General features: G+C 39.3%; 1 protein-coding gene across 7 annotated transcripts in view; it reads right to left on the bottom strand.

Annotated features, from left to right (window-relative positions):
• Positions 1–17,617, bottom strand: part of CERS6 (ceramide synthase 6) — a 114,793-nt gene that overhangs the window by 7,978 nt on the left and 89,198 nt on the right. For 5 of the 7 annotated variants that reach the window (XM_048952336.1, XM_048952338.1, XM_048952340.1 and 2 more), the window contains 3 exons: positions 13,521–13,627; positions 1,070–1,226; positions 399–422 (listed from right to left, as the gene is read on the bottom strand). In XM_048952336.1, the coding sequence (XP_048808293.1) occupies positions 399–422; positions 1,070–1,226; positions 13,521–13,627 (288 nt within the window). Of the gene's footprint in view, positions 1–398; positions 493–1,069; positions 1,227–13,520; positions 13,628–17,617 lie in introns of all 7 variants that reach the window. The other 2 variants (XM_048952343.1, XM_048952342.1) reach the window with 2 other exon arrangements.

The raw sequence follows: 17,617 nt of genomic DNA, 5'->3' as shown, positions 1-17,617 counted from the left end.
ATAGGCAGTTTTAACATGGTCACTATCTTGCTGCAAGTGTCTGACTCTGCTTTTGTACAACCTAAATTTCCTTGGTTGAACTACAAGGCAGAGGACGTATATTCTCATGTATGCCTTCTGAATGGTACCAGAGTAGCTGTTATCCTGCCAATATTTATGTACAAAAATGGTTGTAACACCAAGATACTATGAATATTAGGTGATGCACAGACAAGAAGTAAAAACAGCCTTAAAAGACAGCCTTCCTTCAAATATCTAAATACAAGCGATGAATAAAAAATAAAAAATAAAAAATAAAAAAATCAGACAGAAACTGCAGAACAAAAACAAAAGCAACAACAAACACTCCAGTATTTTGCAGAATGTAACTTTTGCGTAGTAAATGTAAAGAAACTTACATGCAAGGGGTTCCACTTTCCAGGCTTCCAATGCAGCACAAGGGACAGGATAGACAAGCAGAGTAAGAGAGGGTGCAAAACAAGAGGCCAAGTTCTGAAGTACATTCAAAGAAAGCAGTTATCTACAGAACAGTTCCTATTCCATTTGGGGGTGGTTACACATCTAAAATAATTACTTATGAGCTCTAGTCCTTAAGGGCAGAGTACACTGTACTTTAGACAATCCTTAGGCATAACATTCATAGTCTAAATACAAGTGTTGTTTCTGCAGACAAAGTGCACACAAAGTGGAATGAGGTTAGCATTTTTTCTGAATTACATCTCCCCATCAAATGTAACAATGCTAACAAGATGTTACATTTTATCTCAAGCAGTCTTGCTGGGGGGGATCCTCTGGTCCTTCCCAGAGTCTCATAAATACTAAAAAACAAAAGAGGTTGTGGTTTGTAACCTTGCCACAAGCAAAAGCAGAAGAATTTCGGTTTGTATTATTATTATTATCACTGTCAGCTGGGAAACCAACAGTTTTCTAACTAGCATGAAGAAGAAAAACAGAACTGGCATGTTTAGTAATGTATTAGGGTTCAAAAAGAAAAAGTACCCCAAAAGTGACCACGTACTGATACTGAAACAGTTAAAATAGTAACAGAAGTCTATCAGTGCTGTCTTACCTTGCCTTTTGAAATAGCTTTGTAGGCTGCCTTTATTATTAGATACGACCAAAAACAGTGCAGAATTTGAAGAACCACAAGCAGCACGTTGAAGACCCACAAGGCAGGAAAATTGCCCAGGGCTTCATACAGTTCAAATAATGTAGTGTTTAATATCCTAGAAGAGAAAGGGACAGAAAAATCATTACACTTTTTTAAAGCCAGCAATCTCAAAGGATGCGCTTTCTAAATCAAGATGACAAATACGGATTAGATGGGATCTATCCATATAGTTGCATCTTACAGCAGCAGTGACTTGGTGTCTCTAGAGAGAATCACCACCAAAATTTGGCTTATAGTGCTTAATGTCACTTAAGAGACATTACATACAGGAAAGAAAGATTCTCAGCATGCATTTCTTCTTTTATAAAGCTGGCAGGTGTCAGCTGTCTTAAATAACCAAAATGCTCATTAATAACAATGATTGCTTAATTCCTTAAAGTTTTTTTCATCTCGACTTCCTCCAGACATGGTTTGGTACCTGTGTACTACCAACATGAAAGAAGCGGCATATATGGGGACTGTTACTTTGCATGCAACTTCCAAGCACTAGTACCATGTTCTTCAAAACACATTCCCAGGCTGCGATAGGGATCTGCAACCTCTCCAGGGAATAGCTGTATGAATTAGCTACCAGCCTATAGTCACTAGATGGCAACCAACATGCTTTGTCCGAATGCAAAAGGGACGTAACTGAGGTCCTGCAAGGATTCAGGACAGCAGAACTCACTTTTGAAATGCTAGGGACACCAAGCTCTACTTTTTAAATAATCACACTTGCCACAGCTACAGTCCGTTCCAAAAACATTAAAATCTGTCCAAGCAATAATAAGTATGTATACACACATTTAAGTTAGAGTACAGCATAATGATTTATATATATACGAATAGCATTGACCACAAATCAGGTAGCGATTTCTAACACTCTGGCCTTGTCGTATGTAAGGCATTTCATAATAAATATTTTAGCATTTTATTTTTGCTTTATTAAGTTAAGATACATGTATGATTCATAATTTAATGAAAGGATCTTATAACCTTATATACAGTTGTGTTTTCAGAATGCTTTATGTTTATGGAGTAGACATTGGAAAAATGTCTTGTAGCTGAAGCAAAACAGTTCTGCATTTACTGTACTGCTCTAATTTAATGCTCAGAACAAAATTAACATATTTTCAGAAACAACTAAACAATCACCATCTAACTTCTCTAGCTGAATAAGCAGTACTCAGGAGGCTATCAGCAACAGGCCCACGTTGCTTATCTCTTGACTCAGGCAAGATGATGCTCCCTCCCAGCAACTTAACGGGCACAAGTCTTGGATAGCAGAAAATAATTCTTGGTAAGTTGATCACCTGTCGTACACTTGGGATGAAACAAGGAAAGGGAGGTGAAGGAAGAAGAGATAAAGAAAAAGTTGGAGAGGTGGAAGAGTAAAATGCATGTTTAAATTCATCTGAGAATTGGCAAAATCTGCTGTTTGCTTCCGAAAGGATTTTAGACAAATAAGAGAAGACAAGAAAGAAGTCCATGTGAAAAGAGTAGTTCCAGGCAGGTGGAAAATTCATGATAAACACTGCAGAATGAAGCATAGCAGGGTTACTGCCATGCTGGGCATTATTATCATGTTCAAAAGAAGCAGAAACTGTGCAGCTGAAACGAATGCTAGTACAAGTTGCCTTAACTTCTGCAACATTGCCCAGTGCCTGGCAGACTGCACATGCAATGAGCAGAATGAAAGGCATGCTGCTACTATAGTGGAAAAGGTATAACAAACGTATTAGCTTATTCTGCATTATACATACCAAATAGTGACTAAGACCAGAGATCAAAGAGTCAGAGGCTTAGATTCTGTATTTCTATTAACTTACTGTATGATCCAAGAAATTCTCAAGTTCCTTCACCCAGTTTACGTATTGTTAAGGATGTATATAAAGTATCAATGCTTGTCTGTCTCACAAAGATGATGGAGCATGTTAATTAACTTAAATTAATGGGCTTGTTTATAAAACACTATGGACTACACTGTAACACTAAGAGCACGAAAGTACACACACGCACATGTTGGCCAGCCACAGGATATACTGTCTACAGTTCATCAGTAGTCAAGGTTTATCACTGTTATTTAGACCTTCATAGAAATACAATAGGCCTTCAAATCCCAGGCTGCCCCAGTTACTTGCACCAACAACGCTAAGCTAACTTTACACACAATAGGTGATCTAATAGGTATTTTTGCATGCATGACCTTAAACAAGCTACCCAACATTTTACCCAAGAAGGGTATAAAATGACAAGTAAAACAGCCATTAAGTTCAAGAAAAACTGGACTACAGCAACTGCATATCCCAGAGTTCTCAAGCTGCAGTACAGCTAAATATTTAATTATAGCAAATCCAGTATGTAAAGGTTGTACCACCAACTTCTCACTCTTCTGAGTTTCAGCTTGGCGGAGAGTTGGAACTAGATAATCTGAGCTCCCTTACAATCCAAGCCATTCTATGATCCTATGATCATGCAGAGTTCTGTTCATCCATTCCAGTGTCACACCAGAAAACATTCAAGTCAGCTGAGGTCTGACTGCTCATACAAGCTCAGATGCAGTGCAGACAGGTGGCTTCTGCTCTGACACTAAGCAGCAACAGTACCTCTTTGCAGAAATCACATCCCCAACCCTGAGATCATATTATTTTAAATCCTGTGTAGATCAATAAGATTTCCAATTACTTAAAAAAAAAATGCTGCTACAGACAGGAAATTATTCATGTTTGACATACTGTACAAGATACCATTCTGATCAAGCTGTCACTGTCCTATGTTCAGCTGTGCTTTTCTCTTTACTCAATATCTTCTCATCAACAGCTATTGCCCATTAACTGATCTTGCACTAGTGTGAATATTAGTATTTCTATCCTTGTGGACAGAAGAAATAAAAAAGAATACAAGGTCAGAGACATCTTCACAATCCAAGCTCAAACCTCAGGACAGTCTTTCAGTAGACATTACGATATGAAAAGAATTCAAATTTCCTAGCTGAACATGATTATACTCAGCAAAAAGTTTTACCAGTAACATATCCTGGCAAAATATCTCTGCAGCATAGGAAGTTCCGCACAAACATGCGCAAGAACTTCTTTACAGTGAGGATGACGGAGCACTGGAACAGGCTGCCCAGGGAGGTGGTGGAGTCTCCTTCTCTGGAGATGTTCAAGACCTGCCTGGATGCCTACCTGTGCGACCTACTGTAGGGAACCTGCTTTGGCAGGGGGGTTGGACTCAATGATCTCTGGAGGTCCCTTCCAACCCCTACAATTCTGTGATTCTGTGAAAATGCTTGCATGAAGACCTGTGGATTACAGCACACAGCAGAGGGAAATGACTTTTGCTAAGAATGAAACTTCCAAATCTGAGAAATTTCAAGCACATAAAATTTTTATACAAGCAACAGAAAATATATTTCAAGATCCCTTTGCCTGGAGTTCATAGTATTCTCTAAATAGAAAGGCTCTTAATGTAACTACGTAGGACTGTTTCCTATTTTTGCAGCACAAGCTATCAGAAAATAAAAGCCTTCCTGATGCCTCTTTCAGTTAAGTAAATGCACTACTTGTGTGGGAGGAATATTCTTACTTTTGGAGCACAGACACACTGTGTTGAGTTCAGCTACGTGGCACAGCAAACATTTCAGGAGAAAAGATGATCCAAACTTTCTTCAATGCAGGAACTAAATAGGACTTGTTCAAAACTCATAAAACAGCCACAGCGGCCCCTCTGCCAGACGCCTATTGCCTTTCAAGTGGCTTACATACCATCAGTAGTAGGAGTACTGCACTCTGAATTCCTTATTTTATTTTTTACTGAGAACCTGTCCCTGCAGCAACAGTATCATTTTTAAATCCATGCTTCAAAAAGTGTGATGGTAGCATCTATCAGTGACTTATCTTTCAAATAAATGGTGAAAACATCATGGATTATATTTAAAAATTATAAAATCATTAAGGTTGGAAAAGACCACTAGGATCATCTAGTCCAACATCAACGCATCACCATCACACCCACTAATCCACATTGCTCAGTGCCTTTTTCTGAAAACTTCTAGGGACACTGACACTACCACTTCCCTGGGCAGCCTGTTCCAATGCTTCACTCTAGGAACACTTTTTTTTCTAATATCCAACCTGAACATTACCTGGTGCAACATACAGCTATTCCTTCTTATCCTATCACTGTTACCTGGGAGAAGAGAATGACTCCCACCTCACCATAACCTTCTTTCCGGTTGTTGTAGAGAGCAATAAGGTCTGCCCTGAGCCTCCTCTTCTCCGTACTAAATAATCTCAGTTTCCTCAGCTGTTTCTCATAAGACTCGTGTTACAGACCGTTCATAGCTTTGTTGCCTTTCTTTGGACATGCTGCAGAGTCTCAATGTCTTTCTTGAAGAAAGCAGCCCAAAAACTGGGTCAAATTTTTATCTCATCTGTCTCCAGATAAAAATCATGGCCAGCCTCTTTTCCCCTCCTTCCTGCAAACAACGCAATTTTGGAGGACTTCAGATGACTGCCGTCGCTGAGTCACCCATCAGTTCAGCCTCCTCAGCTCAGCCACTGTGCTCTTCAGTCACTGTGCCTTGAGGAGCTGACTTGAAAGCAGCTAAAACATATAAGAAAGTGCCTAGACACAGTAACATCACCAACATTGCTTCCCTTCTCTTGAGACATTTACACTCATGAGAATAATTTTGAACAGAAGTGCCCCAGCACTTGTTTCTGTCCTGTTTTCAATCAGGTTTTAGAAAGGAAAGTTAGAACACTGACTGAACAGCCTGCCCCAACAACAGAAGTCATTATTACTGGCACAGGGCACAGACTACAAAAACTAAAAATAAGAACTGACTTTGGAAGACCTGATAAAATCCTTTTTCATCTCATTTTTTTCCAGTTGTGATCACACGTAAGTCTTAAAAACTGAAATACTGAACAAATGCCACTTCTTGTTATTTACGCTGCAAAGCCGCAGTGGTGAATGACATACACAGCCTTTCATTTTCTTACAGCCTTCCTGTAAACTCATCACTATTAACCCAGCATTCCAAAGACTTCAGTTTTGCTTCACATAATCCTGAGTTCACAAGTGCTGTAAACAACTTGAGGAAATAAAATTGGCATTATTTGGCATTATTAAGGACATCATCGAGTAGCACTTTGTCAAAAGCAGATGGGATGACATTATACATATTCTGCTACAGAGCTAAGAGTTGAAGTCAGTGCTTTCTTCAAATGCTGTTTAGTTAGCTTGCAAAAACTCTTTATTAAATGCTGTTAAGTGCATAGGCTGTAAGTTGCCTGCTGAAACTACAGGGCACCTGAATTACAAGGATATTATGTAATTTTTGCTGTTACTTCTGCAGCATCCACTCACTGACACCATGAATAACATCAGTAATCAAATACATTGCATTAAAATAAGAATTTATTCTTTCAATATCTGCTACCCACAATCTAGGTTGTGCATTATTTTGGACAACGTTATGAGCAAAATGAGGTCAAAACAGTGTCAACGATATACTTTCATAATAAGAAAGTAATTCATTTTACTGCAGAGCAATAAGAGATGCTTGTCCAGCTCTATACATAATATTGGTCAGGATAGAAATGTTTTCACTGGCTTTAGGATCCAGTAAGAATCAGTAAGGCCATCATAAGTAAAACATTGATCATTCAGAATCTAGATGAGGTTTGGGCAGATGGGATTTATCTGGTTACCTAGATTTTCACCATGCCTAGTAAATAACCAGAACTCTTGCTTTAGCTAGTGCCCACGTCTTGTTTTGATGCAGTAGGATGCTTGTGGGTTTGAGCTTTCTGTTTTGCCAATATGTTCAGAGGAAAGAAGCAGGGTGCCTCTGTCAGGGTCCACATGCTGCCTTCCCACCATACACATGCTCAAAGGGCCAAACAATAGAAAATCTGCTGGGAAAGAAAAACAGATCAAAGACAATGATTCAAATTCCCTGCATGTTAGGAAACGCACAGAAACAGTCAAAATCAGCTAGAAAAAAAGACAAGGCCAGAAAAAAACAGAGGTTCAGCAAATCTCTTCAGCAGCTGCTACTGATGGGGGCTCTGTGCTGCCCTATTAATAACTCAAGCTGTAATTTCACTCAGAGAGAAACAGATTGCATAACAAAAGGAAAGAGACAGAACAGTGCAAACTGGCAATACTGGATCACTGTTTGGAGACCCACTGTGTGCATTAATAACATGGCTGTATCCCACACTGTTGTTTAACGATGAAATTCAGGAAGGGCTAGTCAGCTGGTCATGCAGAGATAAGAGAGATAGTAATAAGTAACTAGAGTTTGTTGCAGCACACCATGGTGAATAGAAGTTAATTCTAACTCAGCAAGGATCATTCTATGCCTGTCTGGCTCATGGATAATCACTGCCATGGATAGGCAATTACAAATCAGCCATGAACCAGAGTGTATTTTCATGAACTTTAAAAATGAAAGAATAACAAGAAAACAAGTAGTTATTCTGAGCACTGGTAGACCTGTGATAATATAGCTTTTGTTGTCATATGGAGAAAAAAAAAAAACCACAACTATTTAGTAACTGCACTTTTGAGTCAATGAAAAGACAGGTTGAAACAGTGAGAATTATTATCATTATTATTGACAGAATCTTTCCAAACAGATGCACAAACAGGAGATTCAGTTAGATGCACCAACTAATATTAAACAAGACAACCACGTAGCCAAAGCAGTTTTCTTATCTGTGTTCACAGCTTCTAATGTTTTGGAGGCATCAAGGGTGTCTGAAGAGGCCAACAACAGGGCACCTGGGTAACACCAAATCTACCTAGATGAGATTTTGGGGGACAGGAGGAAGATGTCTGTGTTCTTTATAATTAGCTTGAATCAAGCTTTCACTTACTTTTGTACAGTTAAGTTACTGGTGTTTTACAACATTTGCCAATGAATTTACACTGTGTGACACTGACACTTCACAGACCTAATGAATGCAAACCCCATTACCCTGCTCCCTTTACTTTCGATTGTGGCACCTTCCTGCAACTCAGTTTGTTCTAGTTTTCCTATAACTAATCAAAAGTGGTGAAAAATAACCTCATACTAGTACTACTCTGAGAATCATGAAGGAATCCGAATTTACACAACTTAGCACTGTCCACATGGTAAGCATCAGCCTTGCTTTCATTGGAGCCTTCCCTTCCTTCTTTCAATTGAAAAGTTACACCTTTCTGTAGCTACTTCAACATGTTGTAAAACAGTAAATGAGTATAGTAGCCTCATGTCTCTCTTCACACCAACTGCTTTCCACTCAAGCTCTTTAAAATACCCTGTCACCTTGTGAAACCAGTTTCAGATACTGAACTCTTCACAGCATTATTCAAACTGCTCTGTCAGAAAAAGAAAACACAACACATATATTCTGGAAGGATAAGCACAGTAAGAGAGTAGTTCTGGGACTCCTCTTCAGCCCAAACTTCATGAATTTCACAGTTCTCAGAGCAAGGATTCTGCAACAAGCAAAGAAAGACTGGAAGTCTTGGCTGCTGTAACGCATTACTTTCTTCAGACCCACATCTCCTGTAATGTAAGAGCCCATTTGTTCTCTGTTCGCTTCAAAAAATGATTAATAAATATTACAGCCCCTTGGAGTTTTCCTTTCAGGCTACTGAAATAAAAACAAAATGACATTAAATAGCAAACCATTCCTTTGTCAACAGAGAGAAAACTGCACATGCGCAACTGCATCAAAACAAAGTGTTTGAGAATTAGGGAAAAGAACATGCAAGGCTTAATGGAATGAAGAAAAGCTTGAGGTAACAGCTTTGCACAGTATGACCACAGTATTAGACCAACCAGGACCTCGACGTCACTTCTGTCAAGTCTTCAGTTTGTGGTTGCCTTCATTCTCTTTACAACTGTATCATTTGAGAAGGCATCATATTCCCTCAACTTACATAGAGTTATGTTTTATGTTGTAATTTGCTAGAACAGAGATTATACGCAAGTGGGAGAATTTCACAAGCAAAATGTCTTGTCAGTGAAAATAGCAGCTTTACTCCTACATTCACTTAGTGGCAGGAGGAAGAAAGTGTCCTGGGGTTTTTGAATTATTGCTGAAATGAACTCCAGATGCCTGTAGAAAGACTGCTAAATATATACCTAATTGCCTGTTTCTTTTGTCTTAGCCATGCTGCTAAACAACCTTCAGACAACAGCATTTGATACATTCTGAATTCTTTATTAGCACCTTTATGCAGAATTAAATGGCACTTGTGCAAAGCTGGAGCACAAGCTCATGCCTGCGCTTCATAAGCAGCGTTGTTGGAACCCTGCCTTGGATATTCGCCTTCCTGCGTGGGGGAGGTTTTCCTATAAATTACAGCCTTCCTTTCACATTACATGCTCACCAATTATTTATTTTTTACCTCTTAGTTTTTATGCTAGAGGAATTTGCATATTTATGTAATATTAATCAAGCACCAAATTTTGCTGCTTTGAATATTCAGCAACGAGGAAAAGGAGAGCAAAACTATGTATTCTGGCTTGCTGCCACTCCAGTGACTCAAATTTGCCAACATACAAGCTAATGGGGATGAAGAGATAGCACTACAGCTTCATAGAAAAAGCGGATAGAAAAAGGAGATACAAGCTCATGCATCCCATACTTAATTTCTACTAACCGTGGCTCCCATGTGCAATGCTCCCACTAAGCTAAGAACTAGGAAACTGCCTCCAAACTCTGTGATTATGGATGTTTGTAAGGATAAGCATTAAGTGTATGTAAACTGATACTTTGATTTGGAGAAATGATAGTGTCAAAAATCACAAATAATATACACCACACTTATACTCTCTTCCCTATGACTGAGGCATCCTTGCAACTAGCACTCCAGCAAGAGAACCCTCTGAAGATACCTTTCCATTTATTCCTTTCTGTTAGAAGGTATTTTAGGGCTAACTTGTGATTCATAGTTTAACAAGATTTCAAAAGAGCCTGATACTCTTATTTCTTAGTCATGCAGGTAAGCATATTAAAGACTGCATGAGCTTCAAAGCAAGGACTTTTTTTTGTTAGGAAAAAAAAATACCATCACCACTGTCCATTTATTAAATAGAAAAATTTCCTAAGCTGAAATGCTGGATTTTTGTTGTTGTTGTTGTTTTATTTTTTTTTTTTAACTGAAAGGGTATAAAAATCAGGTAAATGACAATTTCAAGACATAGACAGAAATGTCAAACACTGTTTTGAACAGCATCAGGTTCCAGGTGGAACTCAGAGTGATACAATGCTAACAGTTCCATTTCATATTCACAAGGACTAGGTGAATGGCTAAACTGTTCACAGATTCAAATGAGATAAACATGGCTTTGGTCAGCTAAGCAGGAGGTAAGGCAAGGGGATCACTAGTGTAACCATTCTATTCGTGAAACAAGAGTACCTTGTCTGCTGCTAGCTACAGGCAATCCCTCTGCCTTCTCTGATTTTATGAGTCTTTTCTGAATGATACCACCTAGCCACTCCAGTGTTATGATGCATTCTTCTACCACAGGAACAAAATATGGGTATTACACAGGCAGTATGTCAAATAAATTTTACTCTTGTAAAAATAAGTTTGTTGTCTATACCACCTAGCATCTAACTTTGCCCATAGCTGTAATCTGATGTTCTCGTTAAACCAGTATTCAGTACCAAGGGAGTCAACAACAATACCCAAAGCTACCACACAATGCTCTTTTCTGTTCCTCTTTCCCAGATCTACTCACCACAATTTTGATCCTGCTTTCAGTACACTGGGCCACTGCTACTCTTTAGAGCAGAATTCAGACAATGTTCAATCAGAAGTGTTATAGAACTGCTGCTTGTACCAAGTATATACAGGAATGATGGACATGCCCCAGATGAACAGCACAAAGCGCCATGCCTGTAAAGCAGCGCTCAAATCTCTATGCTTGCTCTGTAACTTAATGCTGTGCTGGTAGTCTCTTCCAGGACTGCAAGTCTGACAGCATGAGGTGTACATTACAGGGTATGAAACTCAGTTCTGGTTACAAATACAGTGTTATTTTCAGTGTCCCAGGTTAAAAGTTAAAGTGTGGATTTTCAAAAACTTGACTACCACAGTAGAGATGTAAAGGATGGGAAAATCTTGACCTTGATGATTTTAAGATATCTCAAGAGAAAAAGCATATTGGCCAGATGCTTCTAGTTATACGGATACAAGATCAATGTCCTCCTTCAAAATCATGCACCCTGGGGAGATTAATCCAGTCTTCATTGTTCAAATTGTCTTCAAAGCAAGCATAAAACAGTGATCTGGTAAAGTTTGTGTCTAAATAACAATATTTAAAGTCAGCAGTTCTCTCTTTGCAATTTCAAATAACACAGAGAGTGGTTTAACTGCTCTGCTAGTGCTACAGATAAACACATAAGGCACCTTGTAGAACCACACGAAGACTGAGGTTGGAGGGGACCCCCACAGATTATCTGGTCCAACATTCCTGTTCAGGCAAGGTCATCCAGAGCAGGCTGGCCAAGACTTGGACTTTTTCTGTGTCACCACAGTCGTCCTTTTTGTCATCTCTGCATTTACATAAGACCTCTTCATTGCCTTTGACATCCCTTGCCAGATTAAATTCTAGCTGAGTTTCCTCTTTCCTAACCTTATCTCTTCATGCTCTGCATTCCTCTCAGGTTAGCTGTATAAAAAATCCCACCTCAAAGCACGCAGAAAAAACTAAATTTATTACTGTTTTTAAACCATCAAAGGAGAGAGAAGTGAGCAGTGGCACTTCTATTTCAAGCTGCCATAATCAGACTGAGCCTTTCCTGCATTTCCCAACATAAAGCAGCGTGCGATGGTTAGATTAAATCCTATGATCAGAAATGCTATTGTTTTTCCTATTTGAGATCATACAGATAAAAAAAGTTAACTTAATTCATTTAGTGAAATTTCATGAATGGCCAAGTTAACTTCAAGGAAGTAATGAGGAAAAGGAAGAGAAGATGCTTAAGAAACAAATCATTGCTCCTTGGAATAAAATAACATGCATTTAAAAAATGCAGTTTGTGTGTCTAAACATTTTCTCCTTCTGTTATGGGGCTGTACAAATAGCACAGTAGGGGTCAGGCATTATCATATTATTTCTGGGGGGTCATTAACCACTAAATGAGACTTCTACATTCTAGTGTTAATCAGAACTGATAAAACACCTTAAGGGCTCCTTAGGCTTATTCTGTTTGCAGTAAACAAAGCCATAAAGAGATACCATCATACAGGATTTGAGAAGAAATTATAAGAGAGGTTGATACTGGTATCCGTACATCCTCTGTCTGCTTAAATAAAGAATTTGGTTGTAATCTTTCTCAATAAACCTCTGCAAAGGGTAACATTTCTGATGCTTCCCAAAACCAAAACCACTGCCATTATCTTCTGACATAATAATGGATCCTTCCTGGTCTCACAGAGATGTGGACATTTCAGTTAGTTCTGTTCGCACTAGAGAAAGGAAGGATCTTGAACATAAAAGAGTAAGGTCAATGCCTTCTCCCAGCCCTGCTCATATATAGGGCACATGCACCTATAGCAGAGCATTTCCTTTTTAGGCAAAGCTAACTCATACTATAGTTACAGAAAAACTTCAGTGAATTTCTCCACCAGTATGGAACAAGTCTGCAGCCTTCTGGATATTGAAGATCCCAGCTAAAGAATCAAATATCTGTGTGTATTTGTATGTGTTCAGGTGTATGTACCTAAGAAGAGAATGTGTGCACACGCAAGCAGCTACCTTTGTCTGGGAAAAGGTGAGATTATGTTAACACCAATACAATTACCTTAAAGATGCATGTCCTACAGAGCTTTCCCACTACCTCCAACAAAAAGGGTAGAAGGGATAGAAGGGTAGAAAATGAACAGCCTGCAGTACTGCAGATCTCCACAACAATAACATCCTTACACTGATTTCAGCAGGGCTGGACTTAGCTCACTGTGCTTTCTTTAAGCTGAACATGTTCATAAAGCATGAGCTGTAAGCTAATGTGAAGATCAAGCTTAGCATCTGTTCAGTGCATTCAGCGACTAATATTTTATTTTCCCTCCTACTTTTTGCCAACACAAGAAACTACCTGCTAACCTGAAGCCATGCGATTTCCACTTCACTTCTAACTTTAAAACCAGCAGAAGCCCCACATTTCTTGTCTAGCACACTGTAAATCCAACGGCAGTCTAGCAAATAGGCAACTACAACACCTGGTTATATCTGAAACACTGTTTGATGCTTTGGGAAACAGAGTAACGTCAACGAATCATGTTCAATTACAACACGGTTATTTTCAAATCTGTTTGATGCTTAGCATTTGGTGGAAATGATGTGCTTACTCACCATAAAGGATATATGCCAAGCCTACTGACAATGAAGACAATTGCAAACGTAAGGAACAGAAGGTCACTCAGTTTTTGACACTTGCAATAGTTTGCCATTTTGGCAGCCTGTAAAAGAAAGAAATGTCTGTTTACTTCCGTGAGGACAACTGAATTCTCTTGAATTGTGTATAAGTTGTAAAAAAATAAAAATAAAACAAATTTTGATTAAATGACCAACATTTTCATTCTGAGAGGGCCGCCTCACAGAAACCTCAGAACTCTTCGCTACCAAGCAGTTGGAATTTTTTCTTTTCCTGAAAAAAAGTGCACAAAACAAGAATATTTCCTTCACTTCATTCATCTCCATTCCATTTCCTATTTGAAATCCTACAAATCCTACAGTTTCAAAATTACAAAACTCTTACAAAGATTGTACTGAGCCCCACTATGCTTATGCTATCCTTGTCAGCAGCCTTTTAACCTACTTTCTCTCATCTTTCCACAGTGCTGCAATCCAAGTCTTTCCCACTGGGCTGCATTTTCATTTTTGGCAACTACATATCTTTCAGCTGTCCCATACTTCTGTCTTCCAGTTTTTTGCTATATATAACATTTCTGTTTCAAATGCTCAATTGTGCCCCACAGCCTCTATTCTTCTACAGTATCTCTCCTGCCTTTCTAGCTTATACAGAGCAGTTGCTGTCTTTAAGTTTGTATTCCTCTCTCCAAATCTTTTCCCAAGGCTTGTATTGCTCCTATGTCCTCCTCCTCCATCTAAAACTCTTCTGCTCTCCTAACCTTTTGCCATAAGCCTATTTTTACATGCTCCAGTCATTTGTCTTCATGCAATCTTCTGACTCCTTCCTTGGTTAAGGAGTCAACCAGATACACTTCACTCAAACTCTTTAAAGCTCTGATCTTACCTGAAGTTTCCCTGTCCTCTTCTTCCTGAAGAAAACAGCATGCACATACAACCTTGTTTTAAGGCACTTATGCTGCTTCCAGAGTGTTCATGTCTTTCTTATGCTTTGTGTCAAAAGTGTAAAGAGCCACTGCACCATGCAGTATATCAAGAGATTAATTTAGTGTCCACTGGATGCCTCCTTGAGAAGGGACATGTATCCAGCTCCCCTATCTAAAAAATGCTTGATTGTGAAGACTTTCAGAGGCTAGGAGGGAGAAAAATAACCACAATGCATAGAGAATACTATTCTGAGCGCAGAATTCAAACTAAAGAACTATCTAAAATGGTCAGAGGCAGTCCTGCATTGTTTGACTCTATTGGTATGAACACAATGAACCTGAAAATGCTCAATGCTCACATCAGACAATCCACATGCCAAAACCAACCAGCACTTCTTGATGTTACATAAATATTTCTATTCAAATATTCTGAAATATTTCTATTCAAAATCTGAACATAAAGAATATTCTTACAAACAGAAAACAAATTAGGAAGCTTATGAAATATTTGGAAAGCTTCAAGTGCTGCAAAGAAATCATTAGCATCCTGAATCAACCCTATATTCTTAAAGCCTTCTCAATCAGTCCTGTATTCTACTGGACATGAATGTGTTTCCTAGCAGTTTGTACTTTGGCTGCTTTAAGGAAAAGATAACACTTTGGATGCCAACATGTAAGGGAGAGGAGTTACTAACATAATGATTTTCAGATAACTGGAAATTCAATATTCCCACGATGGCAGCCTAAAAAAGATGGTTTTACAGAGTGTGAAGCTGGTATTGCCACAGCAGCTTGTAGTAGTATTTCTCAAAAACAGTACAGGTGATGGGTTATCAATACTCAAAACACAGATCTACAAACAACATTGATAAGGAAGGACTAGAAAAAAGTGGTAAAGTGCATGTCGTTGGATAGAATTTGGCCACCTAAGATAATGTAACACAAAGTAACATAGCGTTCATTAAGTAGGAAGGGAATTGAGTCTGGAAGGTCTCAAGGTCCCACATAAGAGCAGTTTTACACTCTTAAGCAGATTAGTTCCAAGTGTTTTTAACCCGCAAGCTGTACTACATTGCAAAGATAGCCCAAGCCTCTCAAAGAACTGAACTTAGAAGGGATGCTGAAATTTTCTCTCAGTAGCCTGGATTTCAGCTAAAGATTATATTATGGCTTCCTACGCAAGCCAATGATTCTATGCTTAGTCTACCCTGGCATAGCTAGGCTGCTTTGAGCATCCAAGATAAACTAAACTGAGGTACAGATGTGTGAGTATCACAGAATCTTAAAATGGCTGAGGTTGGAAAGGACCTCTGGAGGTCACCCAGTCCAATCCCCCTGCTCAAGATGTAACACCCAGAGCCCATCGTGCCCTCAACCGTGTTCAGAATGCTTTTGAGAATCTCCAGGGGGAGACTCCCCAGTCTCTGGGTAGCCTGTGCCAGCCTTAAACCCATACTATAAAAGAAGTGCTTCCTGATGCTTAGACAGAACTCCTATGTTCCTATGAGTGCCTACTGCCTCTTGTCCTGGCAGTAGGCACCAATAAGAAGAGCTGGGCTCCATTCTCTTTGCATTCTCCCTGAGCCTCCTCTTCTCCAGGCTGAATAGACCTAGCACTCTCAGCCTCTCCTTACAGCAGAAGTGCTCCTGTCCTTTGATTATCCCGGTGGCCCTTCACTGGACTCTTATTTTATGTCTCTCTTGCGCTGAGAGGCCCAGAATTAGGCAGAGGACTCCAGGCATGGCGTCACCAATGCTGAGTAGAAGGTAAGGATCACCTCTCTTGTACTGCTGGTAATACTTTGCCTAAGACAGTCAAGAACATTGCTAGCCTTCTTAGCAGCAAGGGCACATTACTGACTAATGATTGTATGCCTTCCAGAACTCCTGGGACTTTTTTTCTGCAGTGCTGCTTTCCAGTTGGGTGGCCTCCAGTATATACTGATTACTTGGGTTGTTCCTCCCCAGGTGCCAGTCTCTGCACATCATGCTGTTGAAATTCATGAGATTTTTGTCAGCCCACTTCTCCAACCTGTCAAGGTCCCTCTAGATGTCAGAGTCAGCACTCCCTCCCATTTTGTATCACCTTAAATCATCCAGATAGTTAATGAAGATGTTAAACAGGACTGGATACAGTACTGGCTCTTGAGGTACTCCACTGCTTACTGGCCTCCAATTAGACTTTTACCACTTGCTACTTCAGGACTGGCTGTTCAGCCTGTTTTTCATCCACTTTATTTTCTGATCATCCAACACATGATTTGACAGCTTCCCTACAGGAATTCTGAGAATCTTAAGAGGTCAGTGTCAAAGGTCCTGAAGCCCAGGATGACAACAGGAACAGCTTTCCCTTCATCCAGTCCCACCATGAATCTTTTACACATGTAAATGCCTTAAAGTCTACGGAAAAAAAACTCACCTCCACTATTTCCACCAATACATACTGCTTTCTGCAATAAGAACAGCAAAACTAATGCATCCCCAATCAGCTTTCCACTGTATATGTTTCATCAAGAAGTGGTAGGTGGAAACAGTTTAATGGCTTCTAGAAGCAGCTTTCCATTTGTACCAGTATGTATCATATAAAACAGGTCAGGTACACAACTGATCCATCACAGTAAGAAATTCTATCAGCTTCTTTTGCAGCTACATATTTATTTTCCTCTGCATTAACATTCCCTAAATAATATCAGAGTTCATTTTGTCTCATATGGCACAGGGGCTGTGACTTACTGTCTTAGCAGAAGAGAGCATGTTGAGTGAGTTCTAACAACCCCCTTAGTAAATGTTTCTCAAGGGTTTTGGTTATGATTGTTATACTTCATAAGCAGCTTTAGTATTTCCAGGTAAAACAAGCTGAAAAAACTGACCAGGAAGAATGTAAAAGGCTGTCTCACATAACAAAATAGACTTTGCTTTACGTTTTCAAATCGTGAGAATAGCAATCTCTCATTGCCTTAGGGGGACAGAGGAATTGATCAAAAATATATACCCCAGTGTGTTTAAGCTAAGATTTTAGCTAGCCTACCACAGCTACTCTTCAGTGTTTTCCAGTTCCACAGGCACTGGTCTGATCTGAAATGAACAACATCAAGTATGCCCTTCTGCTGGCAAGAAAATAGGAATGAAGAAGGTTTGGGTGAATTCATAGCC

The sequence above is a fragment of the Lagopus muta genome, chromosome 8 (assembly GCF_023343835.1).
Source record: "Lagopus muta isolate bLagMut1 chromosome 8, bLagMut1 primary, whole genome shotgun sequence".
Lineage (NCBI taxonomy): Eukaryota > Metazoa > Chordata > Aves > Galliformes > Phasianidae > Lagopus > Lagopus muta.
The sequence above is the reverse complement of the archived record's forward strand: the minus strand, read 5'-3'. Positions and strand labels throughout refer to the sequence as shown.